At 38.9% G+C, this 18,117-nt stretch overlaps 1 protein-coding gene across 4 annotated transcripts in view; it reads right to left on the bottom strand.

Moving 5' to 3' along the window:
* The window catches only part of glp2r (glucagon-like peptide 2 receptor), a 29,707-nt gene that overhangs the window by 3,004 nt on the left and 8,586 nt on the right, over window positions 1-18,117 (bottom strand). For 2 of the 4 annotated variants that reach the window (XM_079596037.1, XM_079596036.1), the window contains exons 2-11: window positions 13,691-13,890; window positions 10,615-10,711; window positions 10,429-10,533; window positions 9,419-9,540; window positions 9,241-9,347; window positions 6,614-6,770; window positions 4,957-5,116; window positions 4,678-4,738; window positions 3,880-3,946; window positions 2,306-2,394 (exon numbers count right to left, since the gene is read on the bottom strand). In XM_079596037.1, coding sequence (XP_079452163.1) covers window positions 2,306-2,394; window positions 3,880-3,946; window positions 4,678-4,738; window positions 4,957-5,116; window positions 6,614-6,770; window positions 9,241-9,347; window positions 9,419-9,540; window positions 10,429-10,533; window positions 10,615-10,711; window positions 13,691-13,741 — 1,016 coding nt within the window. In that variant the 5' untranslated portion in view covers window positions 13,742-13,890. The remainder of the gene's footprint in view (window positions 1-2,305; window positions 2,395-3,879; window positions 3,947-4,677; window positions 4,739-4,956; window positions 5,117-6,613; window positions 6,771-9,240; window positions 9,348-9,418; window positions 9,541-10,428; window positions 10,534-10,614; window positions 10,712-13,690; window positions 13,891-18,117) is intronic. The other 2 variants (XM_079596039.1, XM_079596038.1) reach the window with 1 other exon arrangement.

Raw genomic sequence — 18,117 nt, 5'->3', positions numbered from 1 at the left:
ATAATTTGTTATATCTGAAAGCCGATAACCGATAATTATTTATATCTGAAAGCCGATAACCGATAATTCTTTATATCTGAAAGCCGATAACCAATAATTCTTTATATCTGAAAGCCGATAACCGATAATTCTTTATATCTGAAAGCCGATAACCGATAATTCTTTATATCTGAAAGCCGATAACCGATAATTCTTTATATCTGAAAGCCGATAATTCGTTATATCTGAAAGCCGATAATTTGTTATATCTGAAAGCCGATAACCGATAATTCGTTATATCTGAAAGCCGATAATCGATAATTCTTTATATCTGAAAGCCGATAATTCGTTATATCTGAAAGCCGATAACCGATAATTCTTTATATCTGAAAGCCGATAATCGATAATTCGTTATATCTGAAAGCCGATAATTCGTTATATCTGAAAGCCGATAACCAATAATTCTTTATATCTGAAAGCCGATAACCGATAATTCTTTATATCTGAAAGCCGATAATCGATAATTCTTTATATCTGAAAGCCGATAATTCGTTATATCTGAAAGCCGATAATTTGTTATATCTGAAAGCCGATAACCGATAATTCGTTATATCTGAAAGCCGATAATCGATAATTCTTTATATCTGAAAGCCGATAATTCGTTATATCTGAAAGCCGATAACCGATAATTCTTTATATCTGAAAGCCGATAATCGATAATTCGTTATATCTGAAAGCCGATAATTCGTTATATCTGAAAGCCGATAACCAATAATTCTTTATATCTGAAAGCCGATAACCGATAATTCTTTATATCTGAAAGCCGATAATCGATAATTCTTTATATCTGAAAGCCGATAATTCGTTATATCTGAAAGCCGATAATTTGTTATATCTGAAAGCCGATAACCGATAATTCGTTATATCTGAAAGCCGATAATCGATAATTCGTTATATCAGAAAGCCGATAACCGATAATTCGTTATATCTGAAAGCCGATAACCAATAATTCGTTATATCTGAAAGCCGATAACCGATAATTCGTTATATCTGAAAGCCGATAACCGATAATTCTTTATATCTGAAAGCCGATAACCAATAATTCGTTATATCTGAAAGCCGATAACCGATAATTATTTATATCTGAAAGCCGATAATTCTTTATATCTGAAAGCCGATAACCAATAATTCGTTATATCTGAAAGCCGATAACCGATACTTTGTTATATCTGAAAGCCGATAATTCGTTATATCTGAAAGCCGATAACCAATAATTCGTTATATCTGAAAGCCGATAACCGATAATTCTTTATATCTGAAAGCCGATAACCAATAATTCGTTATATCTGAAAGCCGATAACCGATAATTCATTATATCTGAAAGCCGATAACCGATAATTTGTTATATAAGAAAGCCGATAACCGATAATTCGTTATATCTGAAAGCCGATAACCAATAATTCGTTATATCAGAAAGCCGATAACCAATAATTCGTTATATCTGAAAGCCGATAACCGATAATTTGTTATATCTGAAAGCCGATAACCAATAATTCGTTATATCTGAAAGCCAATTTTTGAGATTCTGATTACAAAAACGAAAGTCTCATAATGTCCAAATCACACAATTATAATAATATTCTCATTATAATGTTATAAAACCGATATGACAGACTTGCGCTGCGCCATATTTTCCTTTTTTGAAGTGATTCAATCATATTTCAAGCAATTCAAAAGTATAATGTTGAACAGTGCGCATCTGAAGAGTCTCAGCTGAAGGAATAATACATTATTTATCGGCTTAATATATCAGACTATTTTTCTTATAAAAAATGGGCCGATAATGATAACATTAAAGGTGCAGTGTGTGATTTTCGGCGGCATCTAGTGGTGAGATTTGCGAATTGCAAACAGAAAGCCACTTACGGCCTATCCCTCCCTTTTCAAACTCGATGAGAAGCTACGGTGGCCGGCGTAACCAGCGCATTTCTCCTCACATAGCAAACTCTGTAGCGCTGTGTGTTCGCGGTCGGCTACGGTAGAAACATGACGTCACATGTCGACCTTCATTTAAGGGGGTGCCTGCGCTTATGTAGATATAAATGACTCATTCTAAGGTAATAAAAACATAACGGTTCATTAAGTAAGGTCTTTATACACCACTGAAAACATAGTTATGGATCTTATATTGCATTTCTGTCAATATATCCTCAGAAATATTACACATTGCACCTTTAAATGATCATATATCGGCTGATACCGATATGGTGGCCGATATATCGCGCATCACTAGTTTTGACACACACACACGGCAGCGGTCACTGACCTGTAGCGGTAATCCGTGAACTTCACCTGGTCGGCCTTCAACTTGGACAGCAGAAGTCTGATGATTTTGAGGAAAATGCAAAAAATGACCTGAAAGACAAGCAAGTGCGGGATTATTCCCACGCGTTTTACTAAATGAGACAAAGTGTCAAAGAAGTTCAACATGATTAAATCAGCGTTTGCCTTTAGCATTAAAAGTTAAAAGTTTATTTCGGTCAACTTCAAAAGAAAAACAAAAAAAGAAAGAAAAACAATTTACAAGCAAACATAAAAACAAAATTTAAATTACAATGAAAACAATATTTAAAAGAAAAAATATTTTGATCGACCGAAAAGGTGTCGGCTGAAGCTTATGCTTATTGCGCCGATCCTTTTTACATATCATTTATTTAGCACACAACACATCCCAAAATCATCTTGCGTTCAATGACTAAAGAAAAAGAAGCTAAATTCATTCTGCTTTGTATAATGTAAATTTTTTTTTTTTATATAATTTCTTAAAACTACTAATGGATTTACATGTTTTTAGTTCATCATCGAGACTCCACAGTTTAACCCTTGAACAGACAGACATCTCTGTCATTGCTTCTGATTGGTTTACTGAACATAAGTGTTCCTCTGAGATCATAAGGAGTAGATTTCATCTGAAACAGGTTCTGGACACAGTCTGGAAATGTATTATTTATTATTTAAACATTATTTTGGCAAATTCCACTAAGTCATTCAATTTTAATAGGTTGGAATTCATAACTAACTTGTTTGTTGGCTGATAATAATCTGTTTTATTTATAATTCGTATTGCACGTTTTTGCAGAATAACAATTGGTTTTATTATTGTGTTGTATGTATTTCCCCAGATCTCTACGCAATAAGTCCTGTATGGCACTATTAGAGACTGGTACAGTATGTTTAGGGCCTTTGAATCAAGAAAGTGTTTTGTTTTAGACAGAATAGCCAGAGTTTTAGACATGTTTGACTTTATAGGTTATGTGGGATTTCCAACTGATCTTGTGGTCAATGATGACACCTAAAAGTTTAATTTAATTTACCCTTTCTAGCTCAAACTTATCAATTCTAATCTGGATGTTTGTATTTATTTGTTTATTACTAAATAAAATGTAGTTTTATTTATATTTAATGACAGTTTATTAACATCAAACCATTTTTTTAATGTTTTCATTTCTGCTTCCACTGTGTCCGGAAGCTGTCCCAAAGTTTGATTGGAACAAAATAAAGTTGTATCATCTGCAAATAAAACACAATTTAATTGGGTAGACACGTTACAAATGTCCTTGATATATAGTAAAAATAGCTTTGGACTGATCTGAAGGACTGAGAGTTAATGAGGTTCTGCTTCGATTACACCGATGCACATGTTCACAGTGTTCGCTCTGAAAGTAAAGGCCAGAAGTTAAACTCAGTCTGACTGTGACCGTCGTGTTTCCCGGCTCGTGACCAGCATGAGTGAGATCTGAGTCCCCGTGACAGAAGAGCAGATGTAAGCCAACCACAGGCGGCACTAGACAGTTGCATGATGGGAAACGAGACATTCCTAATGAAACCCATCATACTCACGATCACGGAGAGTGTTATCGGGCCTCTGATTATCCACCAGATCCAGCGGATATTATTCAACCAACAGCTTTAGAAAAAACACATGCAATGCATTATATTATGCATATATAGCCTTATAACCATTAAAAGGCAATTTCATACACAACGTCATTAAAAGTGCTTTACATAGAAGGAATTAAAATAATCAAAAGAAATAGAAATTTTATAATTATAATATATATGCATAATAAGGTAAGGCAACACTTTGTTAACATGCATTAGTTTGATAACATGAACTGTTTTTAAAGCATTTATTATTCTTTGATAATGTTAGTAAAAATATAGTTGTTCAATGTTCATGTTAGCTCACAGTGTATTAACTAATGCTAACAAATACTATTAGTCTAGTTGATTTTAACATGTACTAATACAATAATTAACATGAAGCAATGTTAACTAATTCAACTTTTTATTTGAATTGTGGTGAAGACATTTAAAGTCATTATAATAATAATAATATGAGCCCTTATGTTTAGCTTAATACACACACTGTAAAATAAGACATTTTCAGGTTGCAAATGAACATAATTGGGGTAAAATGCAGTCTTTTATCAAATACATTAATTGCACAGTTTAAAACGGCAGATTTTGTAATTATTTGTGAAATGTAGCAATTTCTGCTTCAAAGTAAATCTTACACAGTTTTTTCTTTCAGTGTATCGTGTTTTAATTCTACTATATATTACCTTCTGTATTCATTTCTTATTCTCTGTATTACATGCAAAGCTTTCTACATGCAAAGTGGCAAGTATGACGTACCTTTTATTTTCATACAAAGTTTTGGTTACGGTCCAGGGAATCACGAACAATAATGGAGTTCCTGAGCAAATAAGTGAATAAAGTCATGGTAACACTTTACTTAAAGCCGTTGTGTATGATGCATTATAAAAGTATTTCTCATTATGCCTTGTAATGCACATATATTTATGAAAAGATATGCATTACAACTTAACATTATGAATAGCTTTATAATGCATCGCACATAAGTGCTTCAAGTAAAGTCATTTTTACATGTGTAAGCAGGACATAGAGTCGCACCCCATCCGATGATCATGTACTTCTTCAGGAGTCTCTTGCGGGTCAGCACCGCGGTGAACAGGAGCGTGTGCAGGAATATCGCCTCCACTAGAAGCCAGAAGTAATTACATCCCACAAAATATTCCAGCGACACCTTCGAGGCCTTGCAGAGGAAAGAAATCTGGAGGGTTGACATTTATATTACTGCATCTTTGCTGCATCTACACAATACAATACAGAATAGCATACAGTAAAAATGCTGTTCTTACTGAGTATTTCTTCTTGTTTCCAGTCCAAATATCTAAAAATATCTTAAATCAAGATGCGTTTACTAGATGAGGAAAATGACATAAGATATTAAATCCTGTTTTCGGGGGAATTAATCAAAATTAAGTGAGTTGATGCTTAAAAAAGCAAAATGATCTGCCAATGGGGTCAGAAAAATAATCTTAATTCCAACAGAAACAAGATTATTACTATTTTGACCCCATTGGCAGATCATTTTGCTTGTTTATCCCCTTATCAAGCACCCCCTTTTTTTTTAATAGACATGAAAATGCACATTCCGAACTTAAATGGTTGTAATTCAAGAATGCTTTGGAATATAGATGTCAGATTGGTCTTGTTTTAAAGAAGTCATTTGGCAGATTTATGTAGAAGTGAAATAAATTAAGAAAGTTAAAAAGAAAAAAAGTTATAGAAGTTTGAGTTTATGAAAATGTACAATGTTAAAAATGTAATTATTAATATTTTATATAAAATATATTTTTTCAAAACCTGGTGGACTCTAAAACTGCAAAAAAATCAAAGCCAAAAATCTGAACAAGTTGTGTTTCAAATTTTAGGTTAATATCTATAATATAGATTTATTTTGGGCGCAGTACCACACTTCTCCACTAGTGGACATTACTGCCCATATAAGGGCGCCTTCGCCTTGGTTTGAGTGATCTGAACTATTATTTTTACAATTTTCATACAATTTATGAAGTAGACATCCTATTCAGAAGTAGTGTTGGAAGTTTGGCAGATTTTGAAATGAATTCAACCTCTAAGAAACACAAAAGATCCCGTATGTGCATTATAGCTCGCTGCCACATCACTAATGCTGAATCTATTATTGTTTTCTTTATATTTAAAACATTTGCAGACCTTTTTTCTAAAATAATTGAACAGATGCTATCTTTTAAACTCTTGGAAAGAAACTGAGGTTTCTACCATTCTTTCATGATTTTTCATGTTCATCACTATTTCAAAATAAAGGTCTGAACACGCCTCAGGAGTATGAACATATTCTTGCTGCAAATTGATAAATTACGGCTCTGTAATGTATTTTAAAAATCAGTCACCAAATATGTAAACTAGAGATTGTACGCTTTCAAATGATATATAGTTTGTCAAGATTGGTTTAGGTTTAGTATAGGATATTACTGTGTTAAATATGTAATGGCCGTGGGCCCGCCGGCGCCAATATAAAGGCTTTAAGCAAAAACTCACTTAATTTTAATTTATTTCCCCAGAAAACAAGACTTAATATCTTATGTAATTTTCTACTTTAGTAAATGCATCTTGATTTAAGAAATGTTATTTGGACTGTAAACGAGACACACACACTGAGTAAAGCAGAGCAGAAGACATGATCCACAGAAGTGAAGACGAACACAAGTGAAGGCTTCTGTACCGCAGATTTGGTGTAGCCGTTCCAGCCCAGCTCGTCCCGTGGCAGGTTGGTGTACGTGACCTGCAATATAACCTCTTTGGTAATTACCGCTGTCGCTCGAAATATGAACGATACAAAGAGATTCATGTGGATGTAGTTCCTCGTACAGTGAAGCTTCCTGAAAACAACAGGTAAAAATACTTTATTGCTTGGTGAGGGACAAATAACATTAGTATCAGATATCAGGAGCCGGCGCTGGACACATGACCGGACAGGACAGAAATCTATCAGTTTGATCAATGAAAACAAAGCTTGGAAACGCATTCATAAAGATAAATCTAATCATGCGAGCACACGACAGAACATTGGATAAATGTAAACAGGGAACAAACATCAGAGAATGCCTGTATTCCCAACTAGACAACGGTTTGTCATCATTTGCATGACCATGAAAGCTTCTTTTACCCGTGAGATTGTGGTTAAAGTGTTATTAGACGGAAACAAGTTTGCAAACTATCTTAAAGTGCCCATATTATGCTTTTTTTAGTGTATATGTGTAATAAAGCGGTTTGTGAATGTTAAAAGCCCTGCAATGTTTCAAAATCAAAGATCTGATAAATGGAGTTTGTGTCTCCTGAAAGAAAGAAGAGATTCTGAACTGAAACGAGTCGTCAGTAATTCAGTCTCACCTAGCTTTGTAACAAATTTGCATAATGCCCGTCTCTGGTGTTGATTGGCTGAGCAGCGTCTCTTAGCTCCGCCCTCAAACACTGTAGTGTATCTGAGACTGGAAGAGTTCGGTTCGTGTTGTTCATGTGGAGAAGACGCTGTTCTCTGAGATCGAGACGGTAAAACTCACGCCATCTTTACTGTTCGTATCACTGTGATCAAGAGCTGAGATTCAGATATGATAATGAGCGTTTCGTTTCTGACCAATCAGAGCAGAGCAGCTCTCAGAGAGGCGGGGTTTAGAGAGACTGAATTGGTTTCTGACCAATCACAGCAGAGCAGCTCTCAGAGAGGCGGGGTTTAGAGAGACTGAATTGGTTTCTGACCAATCACAGCAGAGCAGCTCTCAGAGAGGCGGGGTTTACAGAGACTGAATTGGTTTCTGACCAATCACAGCAGAGCAGCTCTCAGAGAGGCGGGGTTTAGATAGACTGAATTGGTTTCTGACCAATCACAGCAGAGCAGCTCTCAGAGAGGCGGGGTTTAGAGAGACTGAATTGGTTTCTGACCAATCACAGCAGAGCAGCTCTCAGAGAGGCAGGGTTTACAGAGACTGAATTGGTTTCTGACAAATCACAGCAGAGCAGCTCTCAGAGAGGCGGGGTTTAGAGAGACTGAATTGGTTTCTGACAAATCACAGCAGAGCAGCTCTCAGAGAGGCGGGGTTTAGAGAGACTGAATTGGTTTCTGACCAATCACAGCAGAGCAGCTCTCAGAGAGGCGGGGTTTACAGAGACTGAATTAGTTTCTGACCAATCACAGCAGAGCAGCTCTCAGAGAGGCGGGGTTTAGAGAAACTGAATTGGTTTCTGACCAATCGCAGCAGAGCAGCTCTCAGAGAGGCGGGGTTAAGAGAGACTGAATTGGTTTCTGACCAATCAGAGCAGCTCTCAGAGAGGCGGGGTTTAGAGAGACTGAATTGGTTTCTGACAAATCACAGCAGAGCAGCTCTCAGAGAGGCGGGGTTTAGAGAGACTGAATTGGTTTCTGACCAATCAGAGCAGCTCTCAGAGAGGCGGGGTTTAGAGAGACTGAATTGGTTTCTGACCAATCACAGCAGAGCAGCTCTCAGAGAGGCGGGGTTTGGAGAGACTGAATTGGTTTCTGACAAATCACAGCAGAGCAGCTCTCAGAGAGGCGGGGTTTAGAGAGACTGAATTGGTTTCTGACCAATCAGAGCAGCTCTCAGAGAGGCGGAGCTTAGAGAGACTGAATTGCTTTCTGACCAATCACAGCAGAGCAGCTCTCAGAGAGGCGGGGTTTACAGAGACTGAATTGCTTTCTGACCAATCACAGCAGAGCAGCTCTCAGAGAGGCGGGGTTTACAGAGACTGAATTGGTTTCTGACCAATCACAGCAGAGCAGCTCTCAGAGAGGCGGGGTTTAGAGAGACTGAATTGGTTTCTGACCAATCGCAGCAGAGCAGCTCTCAGAGAGGCGGGGTTAAGAGAGACTGAATTGGTTTCTGACCAATCAGAGCAGCTCTCAGAGAGGCGGGGTTTAGAGAGACTGAATTGGTTTCTGACAAATCACAGCAGAGCAGCTCTCAGAGAGGCGGGGTTTAGAGAGACTGAATTGGTTTCTGACCAATCAGAGCAGCTCTCAGAGAGGCGGAGCTTAGAGAGACTGAATTGCTTTCTGACCAATCAGAGCAGAGCAGCTCTCAGAGAGGCGGGGTTTAGAGAGACTGAATCTCCAATGGAAGCGTTTCAGAGACTGAGAGAAAAGAGCTGACGCTGCAGTGGAGATTATGAGGAAATCAGTGTTTTTGAGCTTGAATGCATGTGGACCTGTTAGAGGAGACTCTAAAACAGCATTAGGAACATTAAAAATAGCATCAGAGGGGCACTTTAAAGTTACATTCTCACTATATGAAACAAAAAGGGACCCAACACTGAGCCCTGCAGAACCTCACTCACCTCAGAAGACTCATGATCAGAACAGCCAAGCAGAGAGAAGAGAAAGACAGCGAGTATCCTACAATGGACAAGACTCTCAGCACAGACTGCCGAAACACCTCTTCTTCCTGTGTGTGCAGGATTAGGAAAATTAGGCCATGATGGAGACCATACTTTAATGTATGGCAGCAATATTCACCTCAGACTTGAAAAAATATTGGTTTTCACACTCGGACTGATTCCTCCAGACGCTGCTGGAGTTCTCCTCGGTTTTCCAGGCGCCGTCGACCGTGCATTCCTTATACACACTTCCAGCCGCACCTGCAAACGCCCGCCGTACATTTATTACGTTTTTAGTGTTTTTTTAATTAGAAAATTATTCATACACTACCGTCAGAATTGTGGAATAATTTGTTAATGTTTTTGAAAGAAGGCTCTTCTGCTCAACAAGGCTGCATTTAATTGTTAAAAAATATATTAAAAACAGTGAAATTTTATTATTTTTAAATGGCTGTTTTCTGTGATTATATACAATTTCTTTCAAAAACATAAAAAACTTACTTATTCCAATATTTTGACCAACAGTATAATATTTGTTTTGCTGTATATATATATATATAGGGGCTGTGCAACAATTAATCACATCCAGAATAAAAGTTTGTGTTTACATAATACATGTGTGTGTACTGTGTATAATTATTTGGTATATATAAATACACACAGATGCATAAATATATATATATATATACTGTATATATATTTATATAGAATTTATATAAATATTGTATGTATATAAATAACAAATTTTTCTTAAATATGAACACTCTAAAAAAAAATTTGGTTTAACTGAAAAAATCAAGTTACCTCGAAAAGTCTGAGTTCCTTGTAATTAAAAATTTGAGTTAATACAATGAAGAAGAATGGTTTAATAAACAGAAACTCAAAATAGTGTTATATTCACACATTAGTTATCGAAGTTAATTTGAGAAAAGATAAAAAGTTGTGATAACAAATCATGAAAATATTTTTTTACAGTGTGTGTGTGTGTTATTTTGGATGAGATTAATCTCTGCAAAAAAAAAAAAAAATATATATATATATATAAAATGTTATTATTAAATAACATTAGGCTGTGAAATTATTTAACCCTTTAACTTTCTTAATGTACAGTAACTGAAAAAAGAGTAAAGTTAGAATAAACCAGGAGACCTTCTGTGATCCACGGTAAATAAGGAGGACAGGGAACGGACACGATCCCGGGAGATGAATGTGGCCAACAGGCAAACACGTCAAATGTTCCATTGCAGAAAATTCCTATGGAGAGATGTACGTACAATGACTTCCATCGCAAACATATATTACAATAAGACATGTCTTTCCAGCGGCGTCACTCACCAGTTCCAGTCGGCAAAGTGGCTTTCAGGAATCGTGTGCAGTTCTCCTGATATTCTCCACGCTTGTAGATCAGATCATCCAACATGGAGCCCATGACCTTCACAGGACAGGATAAATCATGAGTTTGCTCGCTGGTAATGTGTGTATTGAGTGTGTGTTCCTGCCATAATGAGCTGACGGCACACATTCAAACACAAGATGGCAGTATTCATTATAAACGCTCTCCAGGAAAGGGTTAATGTTGCTCTAACTGTACTAAGCTTCTAGTCAGCAACATTACGTCTTTAGAAAGAGTTTTTATCAGGACAATTAATGTTTCCAAAGAGCGGAGTGAGGCCGTGACTGGAGGTGATATTAAACATCTTCAATGAACAGATCAATATTTACATTCTTCCCAATGTACAGTGCCAACTCCTGAGTATCAGTTTAGAGTGAGAAACGTGTTCAGAAACTGTGTTTAATACACATGATGTTTCTCTACTCGTGTTTAAGTGCAACTTACATAACGGACTAGAAGCAATAAAACACAGCAAGTGATTTTACTATATTAACTTATATTGTAGATTCATGCTATAATATTCATTTCTATGTTGGGTAAAGTGACAGTATTGCAATCTGTAAATACACTACACTAGATTATCACTGAACTATTGAGTCAACTTCAGACTATAAGTCATTTTGCAGCTCGAGCTGTAGTGGATTATCTTCTCAAATACAGTTTATTTGGACATCTTACTGACTAACTTTGCAACTACATGTCAGTTTATTCTACACACGCGAACCTAACCCAACATTCTGTTCATTTTATAGTTAGTTGACATTGCAAAGTAACTTACAGTCAGTAGAATATCTAAAGTAGAGCGTTGAAATAAAGAGTAACCCAGTATTATATATTATATTATATTATTAAAATATATCTGTGGCCCTGGATCACAAACCCAGTCTGGAGCCGCACGGGTATATCTGTGGCAATAGCAACTATACACTGTATGGGTCAAAATTATGATTTTTAATTAATGCCAAAAATCATGAGGATATTAAGATCATGTTCCATGAAGATATTTAGTAAATGTCCTACCGTAAATATATAAAACATGTATTTTTGTGAGTGAATGCAGCACAATCGTGAACATAAATGCACAACTTTAAAGGAGATTTTCTCAATGTTTACATTGTTTTGCTCCTCAGATTCCAGATTTTCAATAGTTGTGTCTCGACCAAATATTGTCCTATCCTAACAAACCACACATCAATGGAGAGATTATTTATCCAGCTTTCAGATTATATATACATCTCAATGTGAAAAAATGACTGGTTTTGTGGTCCAGGGTCACATATATGAACACCAACACCAATTATTATTATTTTTTTCAAATCAACATTTGACTTCTGGGTTATAATATGATGTGCGATGCTCTCTGATATTCAACATTTACTCAGAACTTTCACCTCGATGTTAAAAAGTCCTATAAATATCATGAGCAGACGGGCAGAGTTATGATTGTAATTCCTCGCACAGAACTGGACAGCGTATATGACGACATGTGACACAGTTGTGAAAGTTTCTAACATGCACACTTCAATCAGTGTTTGCTAAACGTCTTTGAAATAAAAGCTCAGTTTTACCAACAGCACTCTATTCAACTCGACACTTCACACAGATTAGAGATCGGTCGCACGTTTCAAAACTCATTGGTAGCAGATAAACGTGTAAAGAGTGATATGTGATTGTTTCTGAGAGTTAGTGGAGATCTGTCCAGCGTTCACTCTTTATCTGACCGTCGCTTCTACACAAATCAAACTCTGCATATTTCACTGCGATGTTGCCGACGTCGTAATCTCGAGAGATTCATGTGTGTCTGGTAAACTCTCAGAGTATGTGGGATTATATACGAGGAGTTAAACAACAACATGTGTCTGATATCTGTTAGTCATACACACACTTTACAATAAGCTCTTCAGTTAACGCATGAACTGCTATTAACAATGAGCAATGCATTTGTTAATTCATCTTTGACAATGTTAGTTAATAAAAACAACTATTCATGTTAAAATGAACATTAACTACAATTATAGAGTCACGGAATTCTTCTTTTTTTATTATTATTAACATATTATTTTATTGGTCTGGCTTATTTTTAATGAAGTTCTACTTTTTATGAACTACTATTGTAATATAGGCTCTACTATTATATCTAATATTACTAATGTGTGTATTATGTGATCTTCAAGTTACTTTTTAACAGTTAAAAAGTAAATTTTTACTAGAAAAAAACATTTTTACTAGACATTATTGCAACATTATAACATGCTGAATTAAACGTTTCATTTATATTCAACATGTATAAATATAAAAACAGAAATATAGTACTTTATAGTAAAATGTAAAGTTTTTCCTATATAAAAATTACTAATACCATTATTTTATCTATTAAATACTTTTATTTCATTGACTTCAAGCTACTTTTTTAAGCATCTAACTACTACACTGAAATAAATCTGGTGTATAATTAACTTTCACTCAGAAATCGCTGGTAAATTTCACAATTAATTACACAGAAATAATGACATATTACATTAGAAAACACTTTACAGTAAGGTTCATTAGTTAACATGAACTAATAATGAACAATTCTTCTACAGAATTTATTAATCTTAGTTCATATTAATTTCAACATTTACTAATACATTATTAAAACCAAAGGTTGTATTAGTGAACATTAGTTACTGCACTGTGAACTAACATGAACACACAATGAACAGCTGGATTATTATTAACTAACATTAACTAATATTAATAAATAATGTAACACATGTATTGTTAGTTAATAAATGAACTAATGAACTTTATTGTAAAGTGTTACAGAAATGACATATAACACATTGTTTGAAAAAAACCCAGGTTGCAAATTCAGTCTAAATGAAATGATAAATTTCCCATAAATTGAAGAAAGATTCTTGCAATAAGTTAATAATGAAGCCGTCATGTTTCATGCACAGCTTGTCACCGGTGTGTTTGTGAAGCTGTGGTTCAGAGACTCGGAGAAGTGTGTGTTCGTGTGTCTCCAGAGCTCACCTGAGTCGTGTAGAGAAGCGCCGTGAGAGAAGAGCGCAGCACAAACTCCATCAGCTCGGCTCAACCTTCACATGTCCACCGCCCAGCCTTCACGACACTCATAGTCCTGGCCGTCCCGTGTGGAAGCGATCGAGAACTGGGATCCGGACACAGTCTGAGAGTCTGAGAGTCTTCTGCTCTTCAGCCAATCACATCGGCTCCTGTGAGGAGAACACACAGAGACAGTTTCCCAAACACAGATCGGAGAACTGGGATCCGGATACACTGAGCGAGTCTGCTCATCAGCCAATCACATCGGCTCCTGTGAGGAGAACGGTTTCCCAAACGCAGATCGGAGAACTGGGATCCGGATACACTGAGCGAGTCTGCTCATCAGCCAATCACATCGGCTCCTGTGAGGAGAACGGTTTCCCAAACGCTGATCGGAGAACACTCTCCACCTATGATCCACTTATGCTCACAGAACCCTAACTAGATAAAACCGCAAGCTTCCTTATAGAACTTCTCGACTCGATGTAAAGAACGCTTCATGACAAAATGATCTATATGAGGAGAAATGTCTTAATTATTTAATCATTCTTTCATATTTATTTGATTAGTTAACTTATATATCATATTTAGTTATTTCAAGTATTTTCTACTGAGAACGCATATTTACGTGCTGTTCAATTCATACAACTATTTAAAGATCCATAAAGTGATGGAACCCCTAAATTTTCTTTATGGAATTTTTTTTAATCTATGAGTTCAGAGTCAAATTCTAAATATAAAATACCAGAACCAAAAAATATATATTTCACAAGGATTTATAACAACAATAATACAAATAAATATATAAAAGCTAACAGGGCAATAGGGTAATTTACTCATTTAACAGATTATTATTTATTATATTGTGTATTTATTATTTATTCTGAAATCTGAAAAAAGGTGCTTAATCTTCAGAAAATATTCAAGGGATGACACTATATTATATAAGCTGGTTTGTTTCTTATTCTTTTTTTTTATGATATTTGAACTTTAACCTGATACTAAAATATGGGAGTTCCCTTTCGAGAGTACTCTGGTGTTGCGTTAGCCTTAGCTTACGCTACGGGAAAACCCCTTTTCTCGAGAAGATTGAAGCCAAAATTATCCTTTAATTTTCTTTAATTTAAAACGCACTTGCTGTAGTCAGCAGACCTAAGCGAGACAGGCTGCGCGCTTATTGGCTGCTCTGCGGCAACGGCTGCAACCTATGGAGCGGCAGCTGTGACATACGAACCAATGAGGACGCGAATAAGTCACGCCCACAGGCCGCCAAAATGGGCGTGGCTTATGTCTATAAAACCACACGAATGATGCTCTTTGCTGACTCTGGAAGAAGCCTCGCGCCGTCGAACAGCACTTCAGCGGGACGAGCTACTGCACTGCAGGACTGAGGAAGCCGGCTTCGGACACTCTCCCTTCGCCGCCTTCAGCCGCCGTCTCCCGCTGCGCCATCCGGCCCGCATATGTCCTTTAAAAGCTTCCAATTTCCAATTTTGAACAACGCCTGCTAATTTGCTCTTTTAGAAACGTGTGTGAACGCAGCGGCGACACACACGTTTCTAAAAGAGCAAATTAGCGGGCGTTGTTCCGAATGCCACGCCACACCTGCGGCTCGTGCTCACGGCTGGAGACCGCCACATTCTCTGTGTTTCCTGCCTGGGAACGGACCACGGCACTCTCTAGAGGCGGCTACCCGGAGTGCGATGAGATGGCTTTATCGACCCTGCGGGCTCGATTAGCTGTTTTCGGCGAGTACACACCACTTCCGCCTCTCTCTCATGGGCCGCTCCGTAAAAAGTGCCTCTCTCAGAGAGCACCGGAGGCTACAGCACCGTTCGGTGGACCGGACGGTGACGACGCTAACGAGGACAGCTGTTCTCTCGCCGCCTCGGGAAGCGAGGAATGGTCGGGCTCCATTCCGGACCCCTTCCCCTCGACCCAGGCGAGTACCAGCGGGGTGAGAGCCAGTGGACGCGGAGCTCATCCGCCTGCTGAAGAAGGCCCTGGAAGACCTCGGCCTCGAGTGGTCTCCACCCGACGAACCAGCACGCAACAGGCTCGACGAGTGGTTTCTGCAGGGGCGCCGCCAGGCCCCTCAGCCGAGACCCGCCCCGTTTCTTCCGGAACTCTATAACGAGCTAACTAAATCATGGAAGGCGCCGTTTTCCACCAGGCTGAATATCTCAGTTTCCTCGCTAAGGCTACCAGGATCTTCTCCCTATCGAAGAGGCTGTGTCCACGCACCTTTGTCCGCCCTCCACTGGATGGCAGTCTAAGGCCGCTCACCCCTCAAAAGCCTGTCGGATAGCTCTCACCGGTCGCGCCTGCGCCGCCGCCGGTCAAGCTGTGTCAGCACTCCACACGATGGCGGTGCTTCAAGTGTTTCAGACCAACCTTCTCCGTACTATACACGAGGTTGGTCCGGACCCAGAGGCTCTCAGAGATCTGCGCAGCGCAACTGATTTAGCCCTGCGAGCGACGAAATCCACCGCTCAGGCTATCGGCAGAAACATGGCGGTCCTGACCGTCGTGGACTTTCCGATCTCGCCATCCGGTCTGTTCGGCCCGTCTGTCAAGGGCTTCGCGGAGCGCTTCACCGAAGCTCAGAAGACGTCACAGGCCTTGCGTCACTTTCTGCCCAGGCGCTCGAGTTCTGTGTCAGGACGCTCTAAGAAGCAGCCGCCAGCCCAGACTTCAAAACCGCCGCCGCCTCTGCCGCCAGCTTTCCAGCGCCATCCGCCTGCTGAAGCGAGCCGCCCCACGGGGACCAAGGCCCAGGATTGTGCTAAACCCTGAGCTTCCGAAACCCTCCTGACCACAAGGGGGAAGCGTCGGCCAGTTAAGTCTCGTAAGTCTCGTTTCGGCCAGACCACCGTCGAAGAGCTCGCGCACACTTCTCACAGTTCCCGCTTCAGAGGCGACTGGAGATGTTTATATTGCAGTACACAAGCCTGTTACACAACACACACGCCTGCACACAAACGCCGTTTTCACGGGGGCCCAAATAAATCTCAAAAAGAGCAAAATGTCTTTTATCCAGCTCATGCCGACTGTGTTTTAAATGTAGGAAATGTGCCCACTATTCAGTGCTCACCCCTACTCATAAACACTGCCTGTTCAGTGTCACACACACACTTAGGGCTCCCATTAATAAAACACTTCCCCGCTCTCGCGGCGAGTGTATCATCTGTAAACCAGGCGCCCGTAACTCATATATTGAGTTATATGAGTTACGCCCGCGCCTCCACATATAAGCGCTCTAGGTACAGTATCACAAGCACAAGTCAATCCGGTCACGGGATCCCTATACACAGCGATCCGAGCCTAGACACCATTCTACCCCTAGCCATACGTGCAAAAGCATGGAAAACACCCGGGTGTGTCAGAATGGGTGATAAACATAATAAAGCGAGGCTACTCACTGCAGTTCGCTCGCAGACCCCCACGCTTTCGAGCCATGGTCGAAACTACGGTGAAAAGCGAAGTAGCAACTACTACTCGTGCCGAGATAGCGAAGCTGCTGAGAAAAGGGGATATAGAAACCGTTCCTCTAACACAGAGCGAGTCGCTATTTTCTCGTTCCAAAGAAGGACGGTGGTCTCCGACCCATCCTAGACCTCAGACATTTGAACAAAGCGCTTATGAGGCGATCGTTCAAAATGCTGATGACCAAACAAATGTGCTAAGCATTCATTCATTATATGAGGTACAATAAGGGTTCGACTCCGTTCCCCCCTCACATGCTTCCATGAGGCCCACCGTTACGCCCGGGGCACTTGCCGTGGGACCGTGACTGAGAGAGTTGTGAGCATGCACGGCGTTTTACACGGGGTTCCCGTAGCGTAAGCTAAGGCTTACACAGCACGAGAGTACTCTCGAAAGGGAACGTCTTGGTTACAAACGTGACCTCGGTTCCCTGAGATGAGGGAACGAGTGTTGCGTAACCTTGCCGTGCTTATGCTCTGGTCTGGTATCGCTTTAGTCGATGAAACCAAGGCATCTATGGGCGGTTTTTGCAATAACTTAATAATAATAATAATAAACTTTATTTTATATAGTGCCTTTAAAGCAGCTTCTCAAGGCAAAAATACAAAGAAAATAAAAAATACACAGATATAACTTGTGAATTGTTGAGCTTGTTGACTGAAGTCGACACTAAAGTTGTCTAAAAAACAAACAAGAAAATGTAAAATACAGCAGGCCTAAGCTCCTGTCATCTAATGAAAGTCTCACATTTATTAGTGTCATTAAAACAGTAATAGCAGCCGAACCACATTTTGTTATGGGAAGTGTCAATCACAAAAGGCTAATTTGCTTCTATCACAATAAATCAATATTATGAGGCACTAATCATGTAAAACCCCGTGGGCTCGTCTTCTAGCTTTATGTGCCAGACA

This window comes from Phoxinus phoxinus, assembly GCF_949152265.1.
Source record: "Phoxinus phoxinus genome assembly, chromosome: 21".
NCBI lineage: Eukaryota > Metazoa > Chordata > Actinopteri > Cypriniformes > Leuciscidae > Phoxinus > Phoxinus phoxinus.
Note: the sequence above shows the minus strand (reverse complement) of the source record. Positions and strands in the feature narration are given on the sequence as shown.